Below are 20442 nucleotides of genomic sequence, written 5' to 3' on the forward strand. Positions count from 1 at the left end.
TTCTCCTCTCTACCTTGCACCCTTCTCCCCTCCGCCTTGCACCCATCTCCTCTCCGCCTTGCACCCATCTCCTCTCCGCTTTGCACCCTTCTCCTCTCTACCTTGCACCTTCTCTCTACCTTGCACCCTTCTCTCTACCTTGCACCCTTCTCCCCTCTACCTTGCACCCTTCTGCCCTCTACCTTGGTCCTGAGCAGTGCTCTGTGTTGCCTCCTGCTCTCTCTCTGGGGCCCCCACTCCTGTCTTTGTCAGGGTCCTGAGCAGTGCTCTGTGCTGCCTCCTAATATCTGGGGCCCCCACCTCCCTGTCCTTTTCAGGGTCCCGAGCAGTGCTCTGTGCTGCCTTCTGCTCTCTGGGGCCCCCAACCCCCCGTCCTTGTCAGGGTCCCGAGCAGTGCTCTGTGCTGCCTCCTGCTCTCTCTCTCAGGGGCCCCCACCCCCGTCCTTGTCAGGGTCCCGAGCAGTGCTCTGTGCTGCCTCCTCTCTCTCTGGGGCCCCCAGCCCGCCGTCCTTGTCAGGGTCCTGAGCAGTGCTCTGTACTGCCTCCTCTCTCTCTGGGGCTCCCAGCCCCCATTCTTGTCAGGGTCCCAAGCAGTGCTCTGTGCTGCCTCTTCTCTCTCGGGCCCCCAGCCCCCGTCCAGGGTCCTGAGCAGTGCTCTGTGCTGCCTCCTGCTCCCTCTCTGCCCCCCCATCCTTGTCAGGGTCCCGAGCAGTGCTCTGTGCCGCCTCCTGCTCTCTCTGGGGCCCCCACCCGCGTCCTTGTCAGGGTCCGGAGCAGTGCCCTGTGCTGCCTCCTCTCTCTCTGGGGCCCCCAGCCCCCGTACTTGCCAGGGTCCCGAGCAGTGCTCTGTGCTGCCTCCTGCTCTTTCTCTGCCCCCCCTCCTTGTCAGGGTCCCGAGCAGTGCTCTGTGCTGCCTCCTGCTCTCTCTCTCTGGGGCCCCTACCCCCATCCTTGTGAGGGTCCTGAGCAGTGCTCTGTGCTGCCTCCTCTCTCTCTGGGGCCACCAGCCCCCCGTCCTTGTCAGGGTCCGGAGCAGTGCCCTGTGCTGCCTCCTCTCTCTCTGGGGCCCCCAGCCCCCGTACTTGTCAGGGTCCCGAGCAGTGCTCTGTGCTGCCTCCTGCTCTTTCTCTGCCCCCCCACCTTGTCAGGGTCCCGAGCAGTGCTCTGTGCTGCCTCCTGCTCTCTCTCTCTGGGGCCCCTACCCCCATCCTTGTGAGGGTCCTGAGCAGTGATCTGTGTTGCCTCCTACTCTCTGGGGCCTCCACCCCCATCCTTGTCCTTGGCTCTTCTCAGAGGCGCAGAGCCCTGTGGGGAATGCTGTATCTGGGCCCCAACCCCCATCCTCTTTCCGAGCCTGGCACCTCTGACTGAAGAGAAACAATGTAGGTTGATACTTTGTTTTTCTTCAGTCAGATGGAGGGGTGAGGGGCTCAGAGCAGGCTGCAGACAGCCTGCACCTGCTTCAGAGGGAGAGAGGGTTGCTTTAGCGCAAGCCTCTCTCACAGCTCTCACCGAAGAGCTGAGGGGGGCCGGGGCCCCCTTTATTTACTGAAGAGAGTGGGGCCCCCCCGCACCGTGGGGGCTGCGGGGGCGTTTGTTACGCCCCTGTCCAGAGCAGAACCTCATTCCCAACTTAACGAATACAGGAGCTTCTATCATGCTACTTATAATAGTAAGCAGTATGAGTGAAGCGTCTGGATTGCTGGAGCAGGCTGCCTCAGCGCTTTAACAAGAACTGGAGGCATGTGCCTTCTCTCCAACGCAGCTGCCTTCGATAGCCAGGCTGGAAAGGTTTGAATTGTAGCAAGATAGCCAGCCAAACTGACATGCACACTTCAAAATGAACTGACCACTCGTCATTGCTGCCAATCAGCAGACATAACGCACTGGCCCCGCCCTGCCACTCCATTTGGCAGAGAGTGAAAAATAAAATGGTAATAAAACCATGTTATTACCATTTTATTTTTCATGCTTTCGAGAGCAGTGGGTGTGGGGGAGTCGACGCTCCTCCGCTCCTATGAGGGACCACTGCTGGGAGATCCTCTTGAACCACTTCTCAGAAATACTGCTTCAATTTCCTGTCCGGCTGATCTCTATTTTGAACAGGCGACAATTTAACCGAATCCAGTTTTGGTTGTAGGCATAGAAAAGCCGGATACTGTGTAGGGGACCCTGTAATTTGGTATCACCTACCAGAGAATACAAGCTATCTGTTGGCAAAAATCCCTACTGTCAGCTTACAGTGGGCTTGAAGCGCAACCACTGCTTAACATTATTATTAGCTTTACTGTCACTCTCATGTGCATGGGCTTTCCTTCCTCTTCTTGTGTTTGCCCTCCCGTGGAGGATGGACACATTACTTGTGTACTTCCACTATTTGCTTTCACGCACTATATGTAGGAAGCTACCTCTTTATATAGTATACTAGAAAGAGGTATACTATGTTCCATGTTTCCCTTATAAGTGGGCAGTGGAGCTCTTTTAGGGGGCAGCATGGTCAAGCAGCCTTAGGCTTATCAGAGAGGAGTGTTAGACATCTACTGCCAACACACAATCAAATGATATACATAACGCCATAAGAAGATCCACACCAATTTGTAAAAATATCACTTATCTTTTTATAACTTTAGGCACCAAGTTCATCAAAATCAGGTAAGCAAGTTTTTAGTCATGATTTTTTTCAGTCTGGAGCTGTATTGTAATCCTATAGAGGAACGACATATACTGCATACAGGTACTTTATAGCAACTTACAGAATCAATCTTCCGGAATTAATGTGAGTATGGGGCAGGGTCCAAGGCAGCTCCAACAGGTAATCTCAGCAAAACAATGGGGTGGGCGGGTGCAGAGGTGCTTTTCAGCGACGGGTGACCTGTCTAAGACTATGGTGATCAAGCCGGTTAAAAAGAGGCTGCATGCTGGGACTGGTTGGCCAGATCGGCTGAACCACCCAAGGGGTTCAGGTCTCACGATGCTCTGTGACATAGGGACACCTTTGGTCCTCTTCTCCTTGGGCCGGGGCGGCTGGGTGCAGAGGTTTTTGGAGGCATAAGGTTCTCACAACCGGGGACATTTGCGGTTGAAAGGCCCTGCACAAAGAGACTGCAGGTGGCGTCAAAGAGTCCACTATGGGCAAACTCAACTTGAGCTTCATCTCTGGAGGGTCTGGGGACCACGCTGGCATTGTTGGCCCACTTCAACTCGGGGTAAGGGGTACGGGTACAGTGGTGCTTTTCGGAGTCGGGTTTGTGGAGGCTGGAAGTCCTCGCAGTTCTTCTGGAGTGCCTGTAGGATGCAGGGGAGGAGCTCCTCTACTCCCTGGGAGTTCCTGGGTCTTGGGTGACATGATGGCAGTCCTCCCAGGCTTTTGGAGGCACGGCAGCTGCAGGATGAGACACCTTTGGTGCAATTGCCAGGGACAGCATGCAGGCTGGCAGGGTTGCCGCCAACTCAGTTGCTCTTCCTCTGTTCTTGCATTTGCAGCTCTTCTGGGTCCCTCTTCTTCTTTCAGGTCAGCAGGATCTGGTTTCCTAGTGCCCGGGGCTCCTCTAAATACTAGAGTTAGGGGCATTAGTGGAGTGTAGGGTAGTAGCCAATGGGCTACTTACCTCTGGGGTCACTAGGCTCCTTATATGAACAATTACTGTGGGAAGTGGGCATAACCCTCTCCCAGAGTTCCTAATTCTGCCATCACCAGGTAGGCAGACTTAATTTTCGTGTCCACATCAGGTACCCCGCCTTAGGGGTGGGATTAATCTGAGGGTGAACATGCCTCTCTACTAATTTTTCCACCTGTCCAGGAGGCGAATGGGCCCTGGCCAGTATGGGTGGCATCCCCTCAGCTCTGAAGGAAGCCAGATTTGCATACCGCAGTGGGATCTTTGAAACTCCCTTCCGTGGAATGCTAATGTATGGGTCGTCCTGTTGTAAAGGGAGTAAACACCTCTTGCCAGAGCAGACTTTGTTCCTGACCTCCTGAGAGAGTGGGCTCTCACCCCTGAAGAAGGAAACTAGGTTTTTATTACAGTAGTCCCCCCACTTTTTGCCTGGTTTTTGACTGAAGTGCACTGGGTTCATACTAACCAGGTACCCAGTGTCAGTGTTCTTTCCCCAAGAAAAGACAACTGGTCACTTGAGCCCCAAGTGACCAGGCCTTTAGCACCTCAGTAAGTCTCTAGTAAATGGTACCTCTGGTATCTAGGGCATACATAAAGAGGGTCCCTAAGAGCTGGAGAATATATTGTGGCACTCTAAGGGACCCAGCACCAAACTCATACAGACTGCAACTGCAGGCTGTGTTACAAGGTACTCTAAAAAATGAAAACACGGCATGACTCACACTTGTGTGCCATGTCCCTTAAGACTGTATGTAATATTTGTAAGTCACCCCTACAGCCGGCCTTACAGCCCTAAGGCAGGGTGCATTATATTACATATGAAGACATATCTGCATGAGCAGGTATGCCTATGTGCTTGCCAGTTCAATTACTGACAGCACAAGTGATCAGGGAAGCCGTCTTAAGATATGTGCTGGGAACTGATCAAAACAGATTTCCCAGCGACATAATAGCTGCACTGAAACCTATGGTGTTTGGAATGAAACACCCCATTTCAATAAACCCACACTGATTCCAGTGATTGATGTATTAATAAATGCAACCAGAGGGCACCTTAGAGTTGACCCATGAAACCCTACCAACTACTAGTGTCCTGACCGGCCTGCCACCACAGACAAGTTTCTGACCCCCCCGAAGTGTAGGAAGTTGGCTCTTTATATATGGACCAAAAGAGGTACACTGTGTAGAGTCCAAGCAAACCCCACAGGAATTACAGAGGCTCAAATGATACCCCAAATGCTCTTTTTTTTTTTAAGTGTATAGCACACACAAAGGCAGTAAGTGAGACACACACGCAATAAAGAAATCCAACACCAATTTATAAAAATATGAATTTTGAAACCAAGATCATTAGAATCAGGTAAGTACTTTTCGAGTTATGAATTTTTACAGTTTTCATAAGTTGACACTTTTTGGTAGTGGTAACGTTAGCCTATGGGGGAAAAACATGTACTGCATTCGGGCACTTAACAGCGACTTTGCTACATCTCCCCCCTGCACTGCTTTCTCGTCTTCTTGCTCCTTAATACTCTTCTACAACTGTTGCTTCTCTCTGTTCAGTACTGGTGTCCATTTTGCTTAAGCAAATAAATAAGCCTCTTGTGTCATTTTATAGGTATGCACACACTTATTGCGTGTGCCTCCAAAATGATACGGCCATCATTGTTTGTTTTCATTAGTCAAACTGCACATCATCGGGGGTGCCGTACACGTAATTCTATGCAAATAGGTCCCAAAACACAAGAACTATTGTCTTTAGCAAAGCTTGTTTTTAAATAGTTATGGAGCGGCTGCTTTTTAGGTCTCGCACTTGGCGACGCAGCGCGAAGCACTGTCGCCAGAGAGACCTATAGTCGTCGACTCGGCTTTCAAGGGCTCTCAAGGGAGACAGGAGATGGGCACGCGCAGGCTGCAGGCCAGACTCGAAATGTGGATGCGCCGTGCACATCTCCTGTCCTCCTTCCATCCACACAAGCGAGCTGCATGACATAACTGCACCAAAAACACACACACATGCACCAGCCGCCCCCAGTCAGTGCACGCCTACTCGTCTCCTTAAACGCAAGCATGGCGTGGTTTTGCTAAAACAATACCGCCATACTACATGCCGCGCTACACCCGCTAATAGTATTGGCTATCAGCAGTTGCCGCTGGAAAACATGCTATTGGCAGCTGTAGGGCGCGCTCACGAGACATTCTCAGTAGCAGAAGCAAGAGTCACGGATCAATGGCACAGAGCGGATGCTGCAGCCATCACTGTCCGCATGATTCCAGCCATTCGGAAGAGGCGCGATCAGTTGGGTATGGGGGCGCAGTCGTCAGGGTGGGTGGGTGTGGAGGTGTCATATGAACTCACCCCGCGGAGTGAGTCGGGAATAAGTTAATAAAAAACATAAAGTGAAAAATACCTCTCCTCATGAGTGGGGGGCTAACAGGAGCCCCTTCTCTTAATAAAACAACTTGCCGGTGGCTGGGCTGTGGACTAGATAAAGGCCAACCATAACATGAAGTTCCACCCGCGGCAGGGGGTGGGACTGCATACATTTCGCCTGAGTGTACCGAGAATCCCACTGCCAGAGCAGAACCGCCCCACCATAAACCCGGACACTGCATTTGATTTATTGGGCCCCATTCAGTCTAAGAGCAGCGCACCAACGCTCTGTGACCATAATACAAACGGCACGGCCATCCCTATCGCACCTAAACACATCTGCATGAACCCCCGGTCCAACTCGGTCCGCTCTCATCTGCTAAACTCCAGCTTCGGCAAGTTCTATGCATCCTGCGCCAACAAACGCACATGCACGCACCAGCCAGTACACGCGCGCATGGCGTGCTTTCGCTTTCACTCCCTCTGCGTTTCAGCCCACGCCCAGGTTCTCCCACCCGCTGTGGCCCCCCCATTCTTCCTCCCTCGCAGCTCTCTCCCCTCCTCTCCCAGCATCCTCTTCGACCCCCTCTTGTCTTCCTCCCTGTCCTTTAAGATCACTTCATCCCAACTTTGACTTGTGCCTCTTCCCAGCGTAGCCCTCATTGCTCGGTGACCCTCAGCAGAGAGCAGCCCTCGTACGGCCATGAGGATGGAGAACACATGGCCCTGCTGCTCAAGAGGACTGACGTGGGGCAGAATCCAGGTACTGCTGGTATCTCCTGAGCGCATTATGGAACCGCACGGAGACTCCTGGGGGTTGGACAGGGGACACCTCTTAAACCGACAACATCTGTGATCTCTGAGGGGGCTGGATGGAGGCGCAGCAACGAGCACAAAGGACTTGGACAGGACAGTGACCTGCTGCAAACCCTACCACTACAGTCGTCTGTGCGGGCCAGGTAAGCTGGTGATGGGGGTTGGGTGTTATGGTAGAGAGGGATGTGGTTGGAGGAAGAGACTAGGGCAGTGTTCTGGGAGGTAATGTAGTGGTGATTCGAGTCCTCGTGGGGCATAGTCAATGCGTCTGTTGGTGGGCAGTGTCTCTAGAGTAGTGATACGTCCTGTGCCCGAGAGCGAGAGGACATAGCAGTGTCAGGACAAGGAACAGGGAACATTCCTCCCCCCTCTAAATTCTAAGTAGCTTGTTGTATTTGGCCTTCAGTAGGATTTCATTCTTATCGACAATGTTCTTAAATAGAGATGGGGAAAGCTCAGGAAACTACTGAGCAATACGCAGTTTAATACAATATCCCGGACTAAGGATCCCCCAAGTAAAATCTTGGTTCCATTGACCCTGCAAACATAATTAACATTGGACTGTCAAAGTACTGTTTTAATTGTAGGTTGTGTTTAAGCTGCCAAAACTAATACTAAAACATTTTAAAGCACCTGTAATGACGTGGGGCTTTCAAATATGTTCAAGGTGCGTGAACAGAAACTCAACAACGTGCCCAACCAAATATGTTTTCTCATTACTGGAACATGGAGTACTTACAGTTCAAAATGATGTAATGAATATATAGCCATGCGATAAGTGTAGTTACTGGCCTGAACAGGGACATATAAACAACTATGTACATATAAGGGGGATGTCAGAAAGTGGATTATTAGTGTTTGAAAGGGCACCTTTACCAGCTTAATAATCATACCCTTGTTAGGTTTCAGTACAGTTCTAAGACAAAAGCTGTTCAGCCCCTTGTAACAGTTGCAGAATCTGCAGGCAGTTCCACAGAGAAATGTGTGTTCAGCTCAAAGAGTACAAAACATGTTAAAGTAAAAAAGCACACTAAAATTACCAAGCCTATTTAGAACAAGCATTTGCAATGCAATAGGTCTTGCATTTGCGAGAGTTTGAGCTATTGGCATTGTAAATGATAATGCCATTTATTTATATGTTGGTTTCAAAACAGATAAAAAAGTAATTGTCATTAACAATGCCAATAGCTTAAACTTTCGCAAATGCGAGACCTATTGCATTGCAAATGCTTGCTTGTTGTATGAGTCAGGAATTTTCTTTTGGCAACTCTACCAACAGGATATCTTAGAGAGAGCGAGTACCCCACTACCACCAGGGATCAGGGTACAGTGACAATCAGTCTAGGAAAAATCCCTGGGTACACACTATCAAGGAAATTCACTCTATTTCCATACCTTTTCAGTCTAGGTATTCGCACAATCGTATTCCCACCAACACAACCCAATCAATCACTGTGATGGTAAATGGTCAATTTCCACACTAAAATTGAACGTTCACAGTCTCTTTAATAAAAAACATGCAAGAATAAACTCTAACAACAGTCCTGGTACTAGGAGTAAAAGAGGTCTAGGTGGTGCTCTCAACTGCAGGGTCATAATGACCAACACTTCTCATAAGAGGGGCTTCCAATGGGATGTTAAGTTTAGATGCCCCCCTGCCAATACTTCCTGGAAGGTGGTAATTTCATCCACCAGTCAAATTCTTGATGGGCAACACATGAACAATGTCTGCGTATTAGAGAAAAAGTTACTATTTTAAAAATCCGAGGCTCTATCAGGAGATAGAGATGGCTTCCTTCAACGTCTGTGTTCTGTGGTGGATTACCTTCCGATTGATCACAAGAAGGCTGTGGAGAAGAGTGAGGTGCCCCCCGAAGGCACATGGGGTGTGGTGGTGAGTCCTGTTTCTGATAGGTTACATTGAAGTCAGCTTGGAGACCATGACTGCCAGTGGTGCTGGAGGCACTGCAGTGGTTGTAGAAGAGAACTCAGTGAGGTCTGTTGAGGATCTTTTGCTTGTATTCTAAAAGACAGAGTTGAGGTGTTGGACTGCCAGTCAAAGTAAGCAAAAGACACAGCCTTTTCCTTAGCAGCAATGGGCCTCAATTTTGTCTGAGGGTTTTGACAGGGGCTAACGACAGGATAACGTTTAGGCCACACTATTGCCTTATTAATATCTTTTTATTCATTTATTCAACTGAACTGCATGTTGACATTGGACATTTAAAGTTGCAACAGAGAAGATATACTGACATTGAATTTCTTTACATCAAACGATGCCTTGAGTGCAAGCAGTACAATGGCAAATGAGTCGGTGACATCAGGTACTTTGAATGTTTCGACAGTGCCAGTGGTGCTTCGAAACTGAAACTGATCTCAACTGTGAAGGCGAACAGGAGAGGCCTGTACCTTTTGCTGATGTTAAGATCTTGAACATAGATTGAAAATATCAATGGCTTGAGTGGCACAATAAATTATGTTTTATTTTTTCTTCCTCTCCTCAGATCTGCTTCTCCAAGAGTCCTTTGGACCGAAGGGCTGGGTCACAGTGGAAGACGATGCTTCCCTGGAGGTACTTTTCTTTTTTCTTCAGAGTTCTTCCAATTTTTCTATCAGTCTTCCCTTTCCTTAAGGGTCCTCTTTGACATTTTAGAACAAACTTCTGAGTCCTTGGTGGAGTGACAGCTGGGAGGCACACTTGTTGAGGACAGTTGCAGCTTTCTTTCTTCCAAATTAAAGAGCCTTTGACAAAATAATAGGCATTCTGACATGGAAATTCAGTTTCAAAAGCAAGATAGAAGAACACTGATTGAAGGTAGTAGAAGAAGATATCGGACAGTGTAAGTGCACAAAAATAGGTAAAAACTATCACAGTGTTCCTAGGTACTCGTCTCATGAGCCAGAAAAAAACCTGTCTCCGAGAGCCAGTACACGGCAGTATGGGGTTTGAAGCCTACGTATCTTTAAGAGAAAATTAAGCCTAAATGTTCAGAACTCATTCTAGATAGGTATATGCTCCTGTTTACACTTTTGGGACACCAAACACTCTCCCTTTCACACAAACAATGTTCTGTTAGGAATGAAACCAGAGAAAGCCAAGCTTGTCCCTTTACTTTGAAGTTAATTCATTTTAGTGCACGATGTTTTGTAAGTGGTGTTCACCATCACAAAAGTGAATGACCCACTCCCCGAAATTGTATTTCTAACAGTGCGCTGAGTCGTAAGCACTGAGGCCACCGAGACCCATACCTTCTTAAAGTTCTAAAATGACATGTTACAAAGGAAAATTGGGGTGATAAGAGACAAGCATTGGGCAGGAAATCCAGCCTCGACTAAGCTGTCATACTATAATAACTGTACTCAATCACCAATCTCTCCTTCCAATTATGTTAGTAGGATGCAAGCTCTCTACTGTCTAATGATAAATCAGCAGTACAATACCTGCTCCCGTAGTGGTCACTTCTGGTTTTGCTGGAGGTATGAAGGGAGGCCAGTGCGGTGGATGCTTTGGTACTAACTCGAACATCCGTAAACTCTGTTGCTTTAAAATTTCCTTATGTAAAACATGGAAGACAAAAAAAAATATTAATCAAAACATCTTTTTCACCATGATAATCATGCGGATAATGCATACCGTTGGACAAAGCAACACAAATAGAGTAGTTTGATAACATGCATATTTTTCCGAGGTAATAAAAGAGAATGATCAAGTTGTGACTGAGTTAGAACTAGAGGAGTAGATCAACTAGAGATTGTATAAACTTAGAAAACAAAAGGACAGTACAAAACTGCATTCTTCTCTTCGAAGCGCTTTCTGCACTATTGTTTCAACTTTTCCAAAGTTTATATGTTCATGCAACTGAAGTAAAGAAAAACTCCCATGATTTGAATTAGTGGTGATAAACAGCCGTGTGTGACACAAAGGCAGGAGGTGAAGCCACAGAAACGTCAAATTCAATCTCCTCTCTCTTACTTTAGCATCAAACTCTGTGTTCTTTATTGCCAGATAAAATACTACTAATAGAAAATTATCGGATGAGTTAAATACCCCAACATTTGTTAAATTTCAGCAGGTCAAGCCGGCAGGAATTTAACAGGGGAAATGTGTACAGTATTTACCATACCATGCGGATTCTGGTGTGTTAAACACAAAAATCAGCATTTTAATACCCAGTGACTCGTAATTGGTGCTATTTTCGCACCAGATAATTAATGAATGTACCCGATAAATAACGAACCCCAGGGTCTTGTTATTCACCAGGTGCAATAAATAGCACTTTATCTTGTAAATAGGTCTCTTGGCTATTAGGATTCTTTTGTGCAAAAAACATTTTTTGGCGAATGAGACCTCTTTTACCACGCACGGCACATACGTTGAAAAGGCTACCAACATTTCACAAGAGCTGATGTGTTCACTTTTCAAGCATCTCTAACTGTAGACTGGTGAAAGGTACAGTGGCAGGATGGGAAAATAGTTTATCAATAAAATGATCAATATGTATCCCTTATCTCATTTATACATAATCCGATATCTAATAGAGAATCCTAACTTCAGTTGAGCCGTTTCTTGCTATAAAGTTACATAATCGTATTGTTAACTTTTCTTCGCTTCTTCATCATGACCTGATGTATAAAGGAAGAGGGTCTTTCCCACGAGATTAAAATGAATTAATATATATACATATACTACATGTCTGCATATTGCTATTATATACATTTTGGATCCAAATTACTTAATTGAGGGAATGATATACCCATGATTTCACCTACTTCGTGGAAATGAATAAAAGAAGTGAATTGCAGATTTCAACCAACAGAAAACTGAAAAAAAAGTTGATCATGTTTTACAACTTATTTTTAGTTCTGTAGCATAACAGTATAATGTTGGCTAAATAAGCAACCTATCCAGTAATCAAATACAATTTCTAATCAACACTATTTTCTTGAAGTGAAAAAACAAACATTACATGCAGTCACATAGATGCCCACTGTAATCAGCGTAAGTTTGCATAAGACACACAACACTGACCCAATCTAATGATTAAAAACAGCAATATAAGAAAGTCACATCTTAAAGGGCATTACCACCCTTATTTGACATTATTCTCTACAACGGAGAACGTCACGGGGTTTGCAAACACATTCTCTTAAAAAAATATATATGCACATCTCGCCCCATGTGCAGGCTATGTTGGCCACTTGAAATACACTTCTTAGTTTACAACGACCCCGCCACATCATCTTCCCCTTGCTCGGTCAGTCATCAAATTAACTTGCCTCTTTAACTTTTTTCCTACATGAAACTGTAACAGATACGATCTGGGAGTTGAATTTCCTTTTTTTAACGTGTATGTGTATTTATAAAGGTTGTGTAGGCAGACTTGAATACATACCAGGGTTATAGTTATACTGAGTACTGTTTTATGCTCAATATTTAATGATTCAGACATTTTAGAAATCGCTCAGGATGGCCGCTCCGTAGTGGAGATCTAATCAGACTTGACAATGTTTTAGGAAAGAAAGACAGGATATTACCTTTTGCACATGACTACACCAGTAATCAAAGTCGTTTTCTTCTTTGCAAAAAAATCCCTGAAATAAAAAAAACATTGTGACTTTCAGAAACAGACCAGCATGTGATGATACTAGCAGACCCCAAGAACCGAACATTTGTTAGACAATATCTTCAGCCCACTGTGTTCTTTCTGAAAAAAGCCCGGGGCCTCTTGACGTCCCAGAGAGAGATACAGGACAAAAAGCCTCATATTTGTGATAAGCCGAGACCTGTCTGTGGCTGGACCCTGGCTGGAGTGAATGGTAAAGCTAATTTCCCGTTACTATATGAATATGTCCCCTGGTTATATAGGGCCTAGTAGCCGGGGATCTTTAGGAGTGACCAGGACGAAGTTATGCTGTAACCTGAAAAGTCTGTACATAGATTATTTTTCGAACTTCACAGGAGTGCGACAAGATGCAGAGACCACCTGAGCAAGGTGCACCCTCAGAGAGCGGATTTCCTCGTTCCTACTGCTGGGAGGGTTTTGCCACAAGATGAAACTTTAGTTCCTCAAGCTCAGTTCCCTTCCTTCCCATGCTGGGGAAATTCAAGCTCCCAAAAAGTGACTATGGGCACGCTAAGCATAGGGTAGTTCACAAACCAGGATCTGAAATTACTCACAACTGGTTTGTAAACTATCCTGCATTTTGTGATGTCGCTGATACACTAGTCATTCACTTTGCAAAATGGATGTTCTCAAGAGGTCACAAAACCTACATATTAATGGGGAAGGAGGCAGTCTGTGACACTTTGAAAATGTTTGAGAACCCATTGATCCACATTCTTTCAATGATAGTTTTTACGTCTCGCCTGAGCCAGGGCATGCGCTGTCTGGCGAGACATTTAGTGAGTGGGGCTTTAAAAAGCCGACCACAGCTTTTGGGTGGCCTAGAGCGTGCAGTTACGCGCACAGTTTAGGTCTCGCCTGAGCCAGCGCATGCGCTGGCTGGCAAGACATTTAGTGAGTGGGGCTTTAAAAAGCCGACCACAGCTTTTGGGTGGCATAGAGCGTGCGGTTACGCGCACGGTATTGCGCATTCCTCGCTTCGCTCGCTGGCACCCTTACAGCGTGTAATCAGGCGCCATCTGGCTTTCCTCCAAGAGCGTGCTTTAACGCTCCTCCCCTCCCCCACCACAGAGCGCGTCTTCCGTCTATCGCTCATTCTCCCTTAGTCGTCTCTCTGCTGGATTCACTTCTCTTTTTTCTCTATCTCATTGGATTCTTACCCCAACCCCCCATCACCCCACCTGTGCCCACTGTTGCGATACACCACAACCCTTTCTAGTGTTTTCACGATTTCTGAATCTATCCCTTCCCTGATTCCTCCCCCTTGCAAAGAGCACTCTGCCGAGGTCATAGCCTGGTTTGTGTAATATAAATGCAAGTAACAGTACAACACCATGGATGATTAGAACACAAAGAAATGACTTCAGCCTTGTGTGCCCATATGGGTTGCAGAACAAACTTGTGCAGTATGTTTTCAACCACATTTATCTCTGTGAACAAAAACCTTAAAAGAGAATGCAGTATCAGAAAACATAACTTGTTTTGTGAGCTTAGCATGCAGCGTGCCGTCCTCCACACAGCCGCTGACCCGGCGAAGACGATTAAAACACTCTAATTTAAGACGCGCATTTTAATTGGCCAACAATAAGCACGCGCCAAATGTACCTCGGCTGCCCTATTCAACGAGTGGTTTAATATTGCAGTTATACAATAATGCATGGGAAGATGCGAAGTCTATTCAATGTGCTAATGACATGGCTGACTGCACTCCCCACTGGAAACTACAACTAAACCCGAGACAACAACGGTGGCCGTTATTACAATTATGGGCGCAATTAAGCCACCCCCCTCTCCCCCTCCCCCACCTCTCTCTTGGTAAAATCAGGGTCGGGTAAACTGTTTGCTCCTGCTGTCTGAGCAACATCACAGAGAAAATATAGAGGTAGCAAGGCCTGCTCCAGGCTTGCATCCTTTGAGCGGGGAAACCACAGCCTCTCGTTTGGGTACCCATCTGGGACCCAGGCAGCTAAAGAGAACACTGGGGAGATTATCCGAATGTAGAACATGTCACCATTCTACATCTGGTCTGAATTAATCCTTCCCCCTTGCTAACCTTCATGAAACAGAATAGTTTGCTGGATTTAAAAAACAAACATTTTTACAAGATTAAATTAGTATGTAACGCCAGGTCATGTGACCATGCATTTCACAAATGTCCAACATGCTTGCTGCATAGCCCCTCTGCTCGGAGGGCACCCATAAACTAACACTGGATGACGCTGTACTCTACTTTTGTCAGTGATAATCGACTGAAAGTCCACCAACCTATTTAGTGTTTGTAAAGGGGCTTTCCATCTGGACAAAATGTCTTGTCTATCTATTTTATTTTAGTATGTTTTGAATCTTTCTTCCATTCTCTTTCTCTAGACTCGCTCTCATCCTCACGTTTCCTCTTTCACATGAGGCTTGTACAATAAGATATGGCAAAGCAATTAGCCAAATGTCCACTTCACTCTACTCTGCCTATAGCAATGTCCTTTTCCCCAGACTTACTTTTGCCTGTCCTTAAATTCAGAGGGAATTGAAGGGCCTGCCTGGACTTTCCATTCTGTTATTTCTGTGCTGCTACATAAACAGGATATGCCCCTATCATCTTTGGCCACGATGCAGAGCCACTTAACCCTGAATAGCAGCGTGACCGGAATACCATAGCAATTGTTTCTGTTTGCAAATAGCGGGTTGGTTTGAGTGACACGCCTTCCAGAAATTGAATTGTATTAAAGTTGAACCCTCTCTGAAATAACACTTCAGCCAGATTGCCTCTTTGCATTTCATTATGCAAATCCCGCAGCCGGCCAGGCTACAATTTAGGTTGCAATAATCTGCTGTTCGCATTTCTTTGGCTGAGAAACAACTGCGACTATGTAGCAAGCAGGCTGCAGTTTCCTCCACCCTCTCTCTCTCTACCTCCACACACTCTCTCTCTCTCTCTACCTCTCTCTCTCTTCTTCCAACCTCTCTCTCGCCCTCTCTTCCTTCACCCTCTCTCTCCATCTCTCTCTACCTCTCTCATTCTCCTTCTCCTTCTCTCTCTCCCTCTACCCCCCTCTCTCTCTCTACCTCTCTCTCCCTCTCTCTCTCTCTCTCTCTACCTCTCTCTCTACCTCCCTCTCTCTCTCTACCTCTCTTCTTCTACCTCTCTTCTTCTACCTCTACACCTCTACCTCTCTCGCTCTCTCCCTCTCTCTCTACCTCTCTCTCGCCCTCTCCCTCTGTCTCTCCCTCTCTCTGTAACTCTCTTTTTCTACCTCTCTACCTCTTGCTCTCTACCTCTCTTTCTCTCTACCTCTCTCTACCTCTCTTCTTCTACCTCTCTCTTTCTACCTCTCTCTCTCTCTACCTCTCTCTCTCTCTCTCTCTACCTCTCTCTACTGCTCTCTCTCTACCTCTCTACCTGTCTCTACCACTCTCTCTACCCCTTCTCTCTACACACCTCTCGACCCCTTCTCTCTACACACCTCTCTACACACCTCTCTACACACCTCTCTCTCTACACACCTCTCTCTCTACACACCTCTCTCTCACTCTCTCTCTCTCTCTCTACACACACCTCTCTCTCTCTCTCTACCTCTATGTGGCAGCCGGAGCCTGATAGCACTGCTTGTCCTTTAAAAAAAAAAAAAAAAGCATTGGCATAGCCAATAGGTCTCACCTTTGGGGCCTTATAAGTGTTTAACTATGCAACAGTTAATGTTGTTGCACCAAGGATATTGTGCTGCATAACTAAATACTGATAAGGTCCCAAAAGTGAGACCTATTGGCTATGCCAATGCTTGTTAATAAAGCTGTTTCTGTCATTTAAAGAGACACAAGATGCTTTTTAAAAATGTTCACACCGGAGGAAAAACTCGGTAGGAGCCTGCTCCTCATGAGGTCCCCTAATACCATTCTCAAAGGGGAAGCTGTCCCACATCAATGGTTTGCAACTCTACATGGGATCAGAAACCACTAATACCACTTCCCCTTCTATTCGCCCTTTGGGTCATTTTGAGAGTCAGCAATACTTTTCCAACTCCCCAAAAATGAATTTGAAACTTGCACAAAAGTATTTTCTGGTCCAAGCCCTGTATTTGTTTGAGACATAGGTTCTGCATCTGTAAAATACCATGGTCCGTCGGGCAATAAGTTCAAATGAACATTAAGAGAGCAGTCATAGTCTATAATGTGCCCGAAATACGAGCATTTGGAGATGTGGCTTTTTAAGTTTGTCCTGCTCAAAGCCTTTGGCACTAAAACTGGGAACATCAACGGGAGCCTATATCAGCACTCCTGGCCTCTCAAGCCCTCATACGACAAAGCATCCTCCTGCTTTGCCCATCTTGGCAATGTTTCCTTCTGTACGAGTCTACGTCAGAAGGTTGCACTGACGACACAGGTTAATCCTTAGACTTTAACTGACCAGCACACAATTAGAGCAGACTTAAAACAGGCACCTAAAACTTTTTTTAGGCCCAATCAACTTCCACTTTTTTTTAGACGTTTACTATTTACTTACAAAATTTCAGAATTCCTTATTCTCTTAATTGTGTTTACCATTTTGATGTGTTTTAATCAAAATATTTTGCTTCTTTTTTGTAAACTGGCTGGGAAAGTTTACTCTTCGAGTTATTGAATTTAATATTGCATTGGGTGCAGCTTACATACTTTGTCACTTTTCACTGAGAGAGTCATCTTTTCAGCCTTTGCGATCAGGGTAAGCCTAGGATTCCTCACTGAATCCCAATTTCTACTTTTTTAGAACAAGGATACTTAACAATGCACATGATGTTGAAAACAAACCTACTTTTAAGTTTGAGGGATGGATCTGAACGGGTCAAAGCACCATTTAGGGCTTCTAGACGGAGAGGACTAACTTATTCCTACATTAGTAGACTTCAGATTTGTTTACAATAGGCAGGCCACAACACTTCAATGTTGTGAGCTCCTCGGAGGACAAGTGAGTGACAGAGGGCCAATAATGGCTGGCAAAAGCCTTCTGCCCCAACAATCCAATGTGCGTTCTTTGGCGCACCCTAACTCATTTAGAACATTCAATCTTCTGTAGGTGGGATGTTCTTACACAGCTATAACCCTTTGTCTCAGTCTATACTTGTCGTTAATGGCCCTCTCCCTCTTTAACAGCGCTCACTCAATGGTCTGTTCAGGGACAGTGCATTGCATGAATGGTAATACCTTGGCAGAAGGATATAATACTTTAATATATACTAAGCTTGCAAACAGTAATCTACAAACAGAACAGCTGGTGAAGAACTTATATGCAGATGATAAAATCTGGATACCCGGAAAGGGGACTGGGGAAATAAGCATTTATCCCCTGCTGATGTAATCCCCATATTTCAGAATTAGCCGAGGTGTGCAGGCCTTGCTTTCCAAACACATTTTTCTACAATGTTCTTGCTGTGGAATCGTAAAATGAAACCAGTCGTAGGAAATCCTGAAAGAACAGCCTGGCTGAGTGCCTGGCTTTTAAGAATCATGTTCTGATTGAGAAGATTCTCACATTGGAGTTGTGACACATAAGTTTCCAGTGCTAAGTAATGAAACCTACAATGTTCTCTGTGATCTGGGGGTGGGGATGTTAGCTAAGAAGTGTGTGTGCATATAGGGCGAGCTAGTGAACACCACTGCTTGTATTTTACCTATCGATGCTGCAAAAGTCTCTTGAAATCAATCAATAACTTGAATAACTGCAAACTCCAGTTTAAGCTATGAATGTAATTAAACAAGTGAAATCAATGAAGTATATTTTCAAATATCTATCACCAGTCCTTCGGTACCCAGGAAACAAGGTGAGTTTTTTACGTTTTTAATTAGTCATGCTTTGAGGGTTGACATGCAGCCCAACATAATTGTTATGCGTGACATTTGAAACTACCAGTATATTTGAACTGCTATGCAAAAGGAAAAGTTTTTCTTTGATCACCTTAAAGAAAAGTTACTTAACTTTAGTAACTATCTTTCTGGTGGGTCCTTATTTACCTGCAGAATCCTAACTTGTTAAATATCCTCAGGTGTCAGACGGGATCCTGATCCTTTTACCCAGCTGTCTTGCTCTGATAGGGGCACTGGATCCACCTCAGTTTCAGAAATTACTCTATAGCGACATCAATGGAGTCATAATGCGCCCTCCCGGCATACTGATACCAGTGCCCCATTCATTCTTTTCAAGCCCATGGAGGCAGGGATGAGGGAAAAATATCTATTTTGGCAGTGCACTGCAGCAAATTGAACCTTGCTACCAAGGTATATGACCATCTTTCAGAAATATCGATGAGGATTATGCAGGTAGATAGAGTACCTACCAGAAAGATTGTTAAGTAACTTTTTCTTTTGATGGATACTTCTGCCTACACATTCCTCATCTGCTTAACAGATTCCAAGGCTATGTCCTCCTCACGTGGTGGGTCTGAAGGATGGTCAGATGAGGATATCCTGGAGCACCGAGCATACAAAAACGACCATTCCTTCTCACTTCTGAATCCAAACAGTAATGTTTCGCAAGGGTGTGATGAGAAGCCCATGTCGCCACCCAACAAATGTCTGCCACAGAATCAATGCCGTGGAGGAAGACTACGCCTTGTGGAATGTGTCTGGATTTCATGTGCAGTTCTGTCTTTGTTAGGGGCTGGCACATTTTAATGCACATAATTATCCATCTGGATAAAGTCTTCTTCTGTACTGCTTTGCCCTTCTTGCTGCCTGTGTACTCCACAAAAAACTGGTCATCAGATTTGATCTCTTTAGTAGGGACAATGTAATAACTGACCGCTCTTCTAGGTTCCAGCCGGGGTATTCTCTTTTCCTTATTAGTAGGGTGAGGTGGAAGGTAAAAAGTGGGCAGGATGACGGATTTCCCCAGATGTAAAGGTGTCGCCACCTTGGGACGGAAAGCTACTTAAGTCTGAGGACCAGCTTGTCTGGAAATAAGCATATGTACAGTAGGCAGACATGCAGGGCCTGCAACTCACACGCTACAACAATGTGATGTCTTTGATAAAACTATTTTAATGTTATTAATTGTAGCTAATACGATGAAATCAAATGGAGCACCAATCAAAAAGAACAAAACCAAGTTAAAATCTGACTGGGGTGACAAAAGGAGTAGGTGAAAACATGATTGTCAGTCCCTTCAGACACCTCATCACTATCCGTGATTTAAAGAGGGGTGGCTTGTCTGGAAAGCAGAGAAAAGTAGACAAGGCTGTGCTCATTGGGCAGCCCTGCTGTGCCCTTGAAACAGCAAAACTAAGGACCTTAGAAAGGGAGGTCCTCAAGGGTTCCAAGTCATTCTTCACACACCAAGTGATAAATACATTCTACCTTCCAAAATAGCCTGTTTTGGTGACGAGCAGATAGGATCGCATGAACACCTCCGGTAGCATTCAGAAGGAGGAGCTCAGAAGTCCACACTAAATCTCCAGGTATGAAGATGTAGATTCTGGAGGTTGTTGTTCAGAACTTACCCGTAGGACATGGAGAGGAGTTCAGCCCTGAGAGGTACACCGAGCAGAGAACACAGGAAGAGGGCAGGGAGTCTACATACCTTACCCTTCTCTGCTTGTTCAGGGTGAAGAAAATGATTTGTGGCCGGTTCTAGAAAATCTTCCTCGGAATCAAGGGTAAGGAAGGAAATGTGTAATTAAGGGAAAAGTATAAGAAAGTGGCTCTGTATATACTGCACCAAAGTAAGGTATAGTGTGCACAGAGTCCACATTCCCCTGAGGTTTGGCAGAGGTTAAAGTTAGATATAACCTTACGGTCTAAAGTGGTAGCTTGGTCGATCAGTAAGACGGTATCAGAGGACAGTGTAAAGCATTTGTTGTACACACTCAGTCAGCAAATGGTCTCACACACTCAAGAACTGAACTCTAGGCCAATTGTTTTGTATTTAAAAATATATTGTTGTTTTATTTTAGAACCACAAGTAGGTATAACAATACTTTCTCAGAATGAGATGCTACAGATGAATACTTTCAAATAGCAATACACTTTTCAATGCAATAGATACAGTTGT

At 45.6% G+C, this 20442-nt stretch overlaps 1 protein-coding gene across 1 annotated transcript in view; it reads right to left on the reverse strand.

Annotated features, from left to right (window-relative positions):
* Positions 1 to 20442, reverse strand: part of ATG4A (autophagy related 4A cysteine peptidase) — a 151524-nt gene that overhangs the window by 41112 nt on the left and 89970 nt on the right. The window contains exons 11-12 of the mRNA XM_086918468.1: positions 12340 to 12396; positions 10246 to 10357 (exon numbers count right to left, since the gene is read on the reverse strand). Of these exons, the coding sequence (XP_086774594.1) occupies positions 10246 to 10357; positions 12340 to 12396 (169 nt within the window). The remainder of the gene's footprint in view (positions 1 to 10245; positions 10358 to 12339; positions 12397 to 20442) is intronic.

This window comes from Lissotriton vulgaris, chromosome 4_1 (assembly GCF_964263255.1).
Source record: "Lissotriton vulgaris chromosome 4_1, aLisVul1.2, whole genome shotgun sequence".
In the NCBI taxonomy this organism is placed as follows: domain Eukaryota; kingdom Metazoa; phylum Chordata; class Amphibia; order Caudata; family Salamandridae; genus Lissotriton; species Lissotriton vulgaris.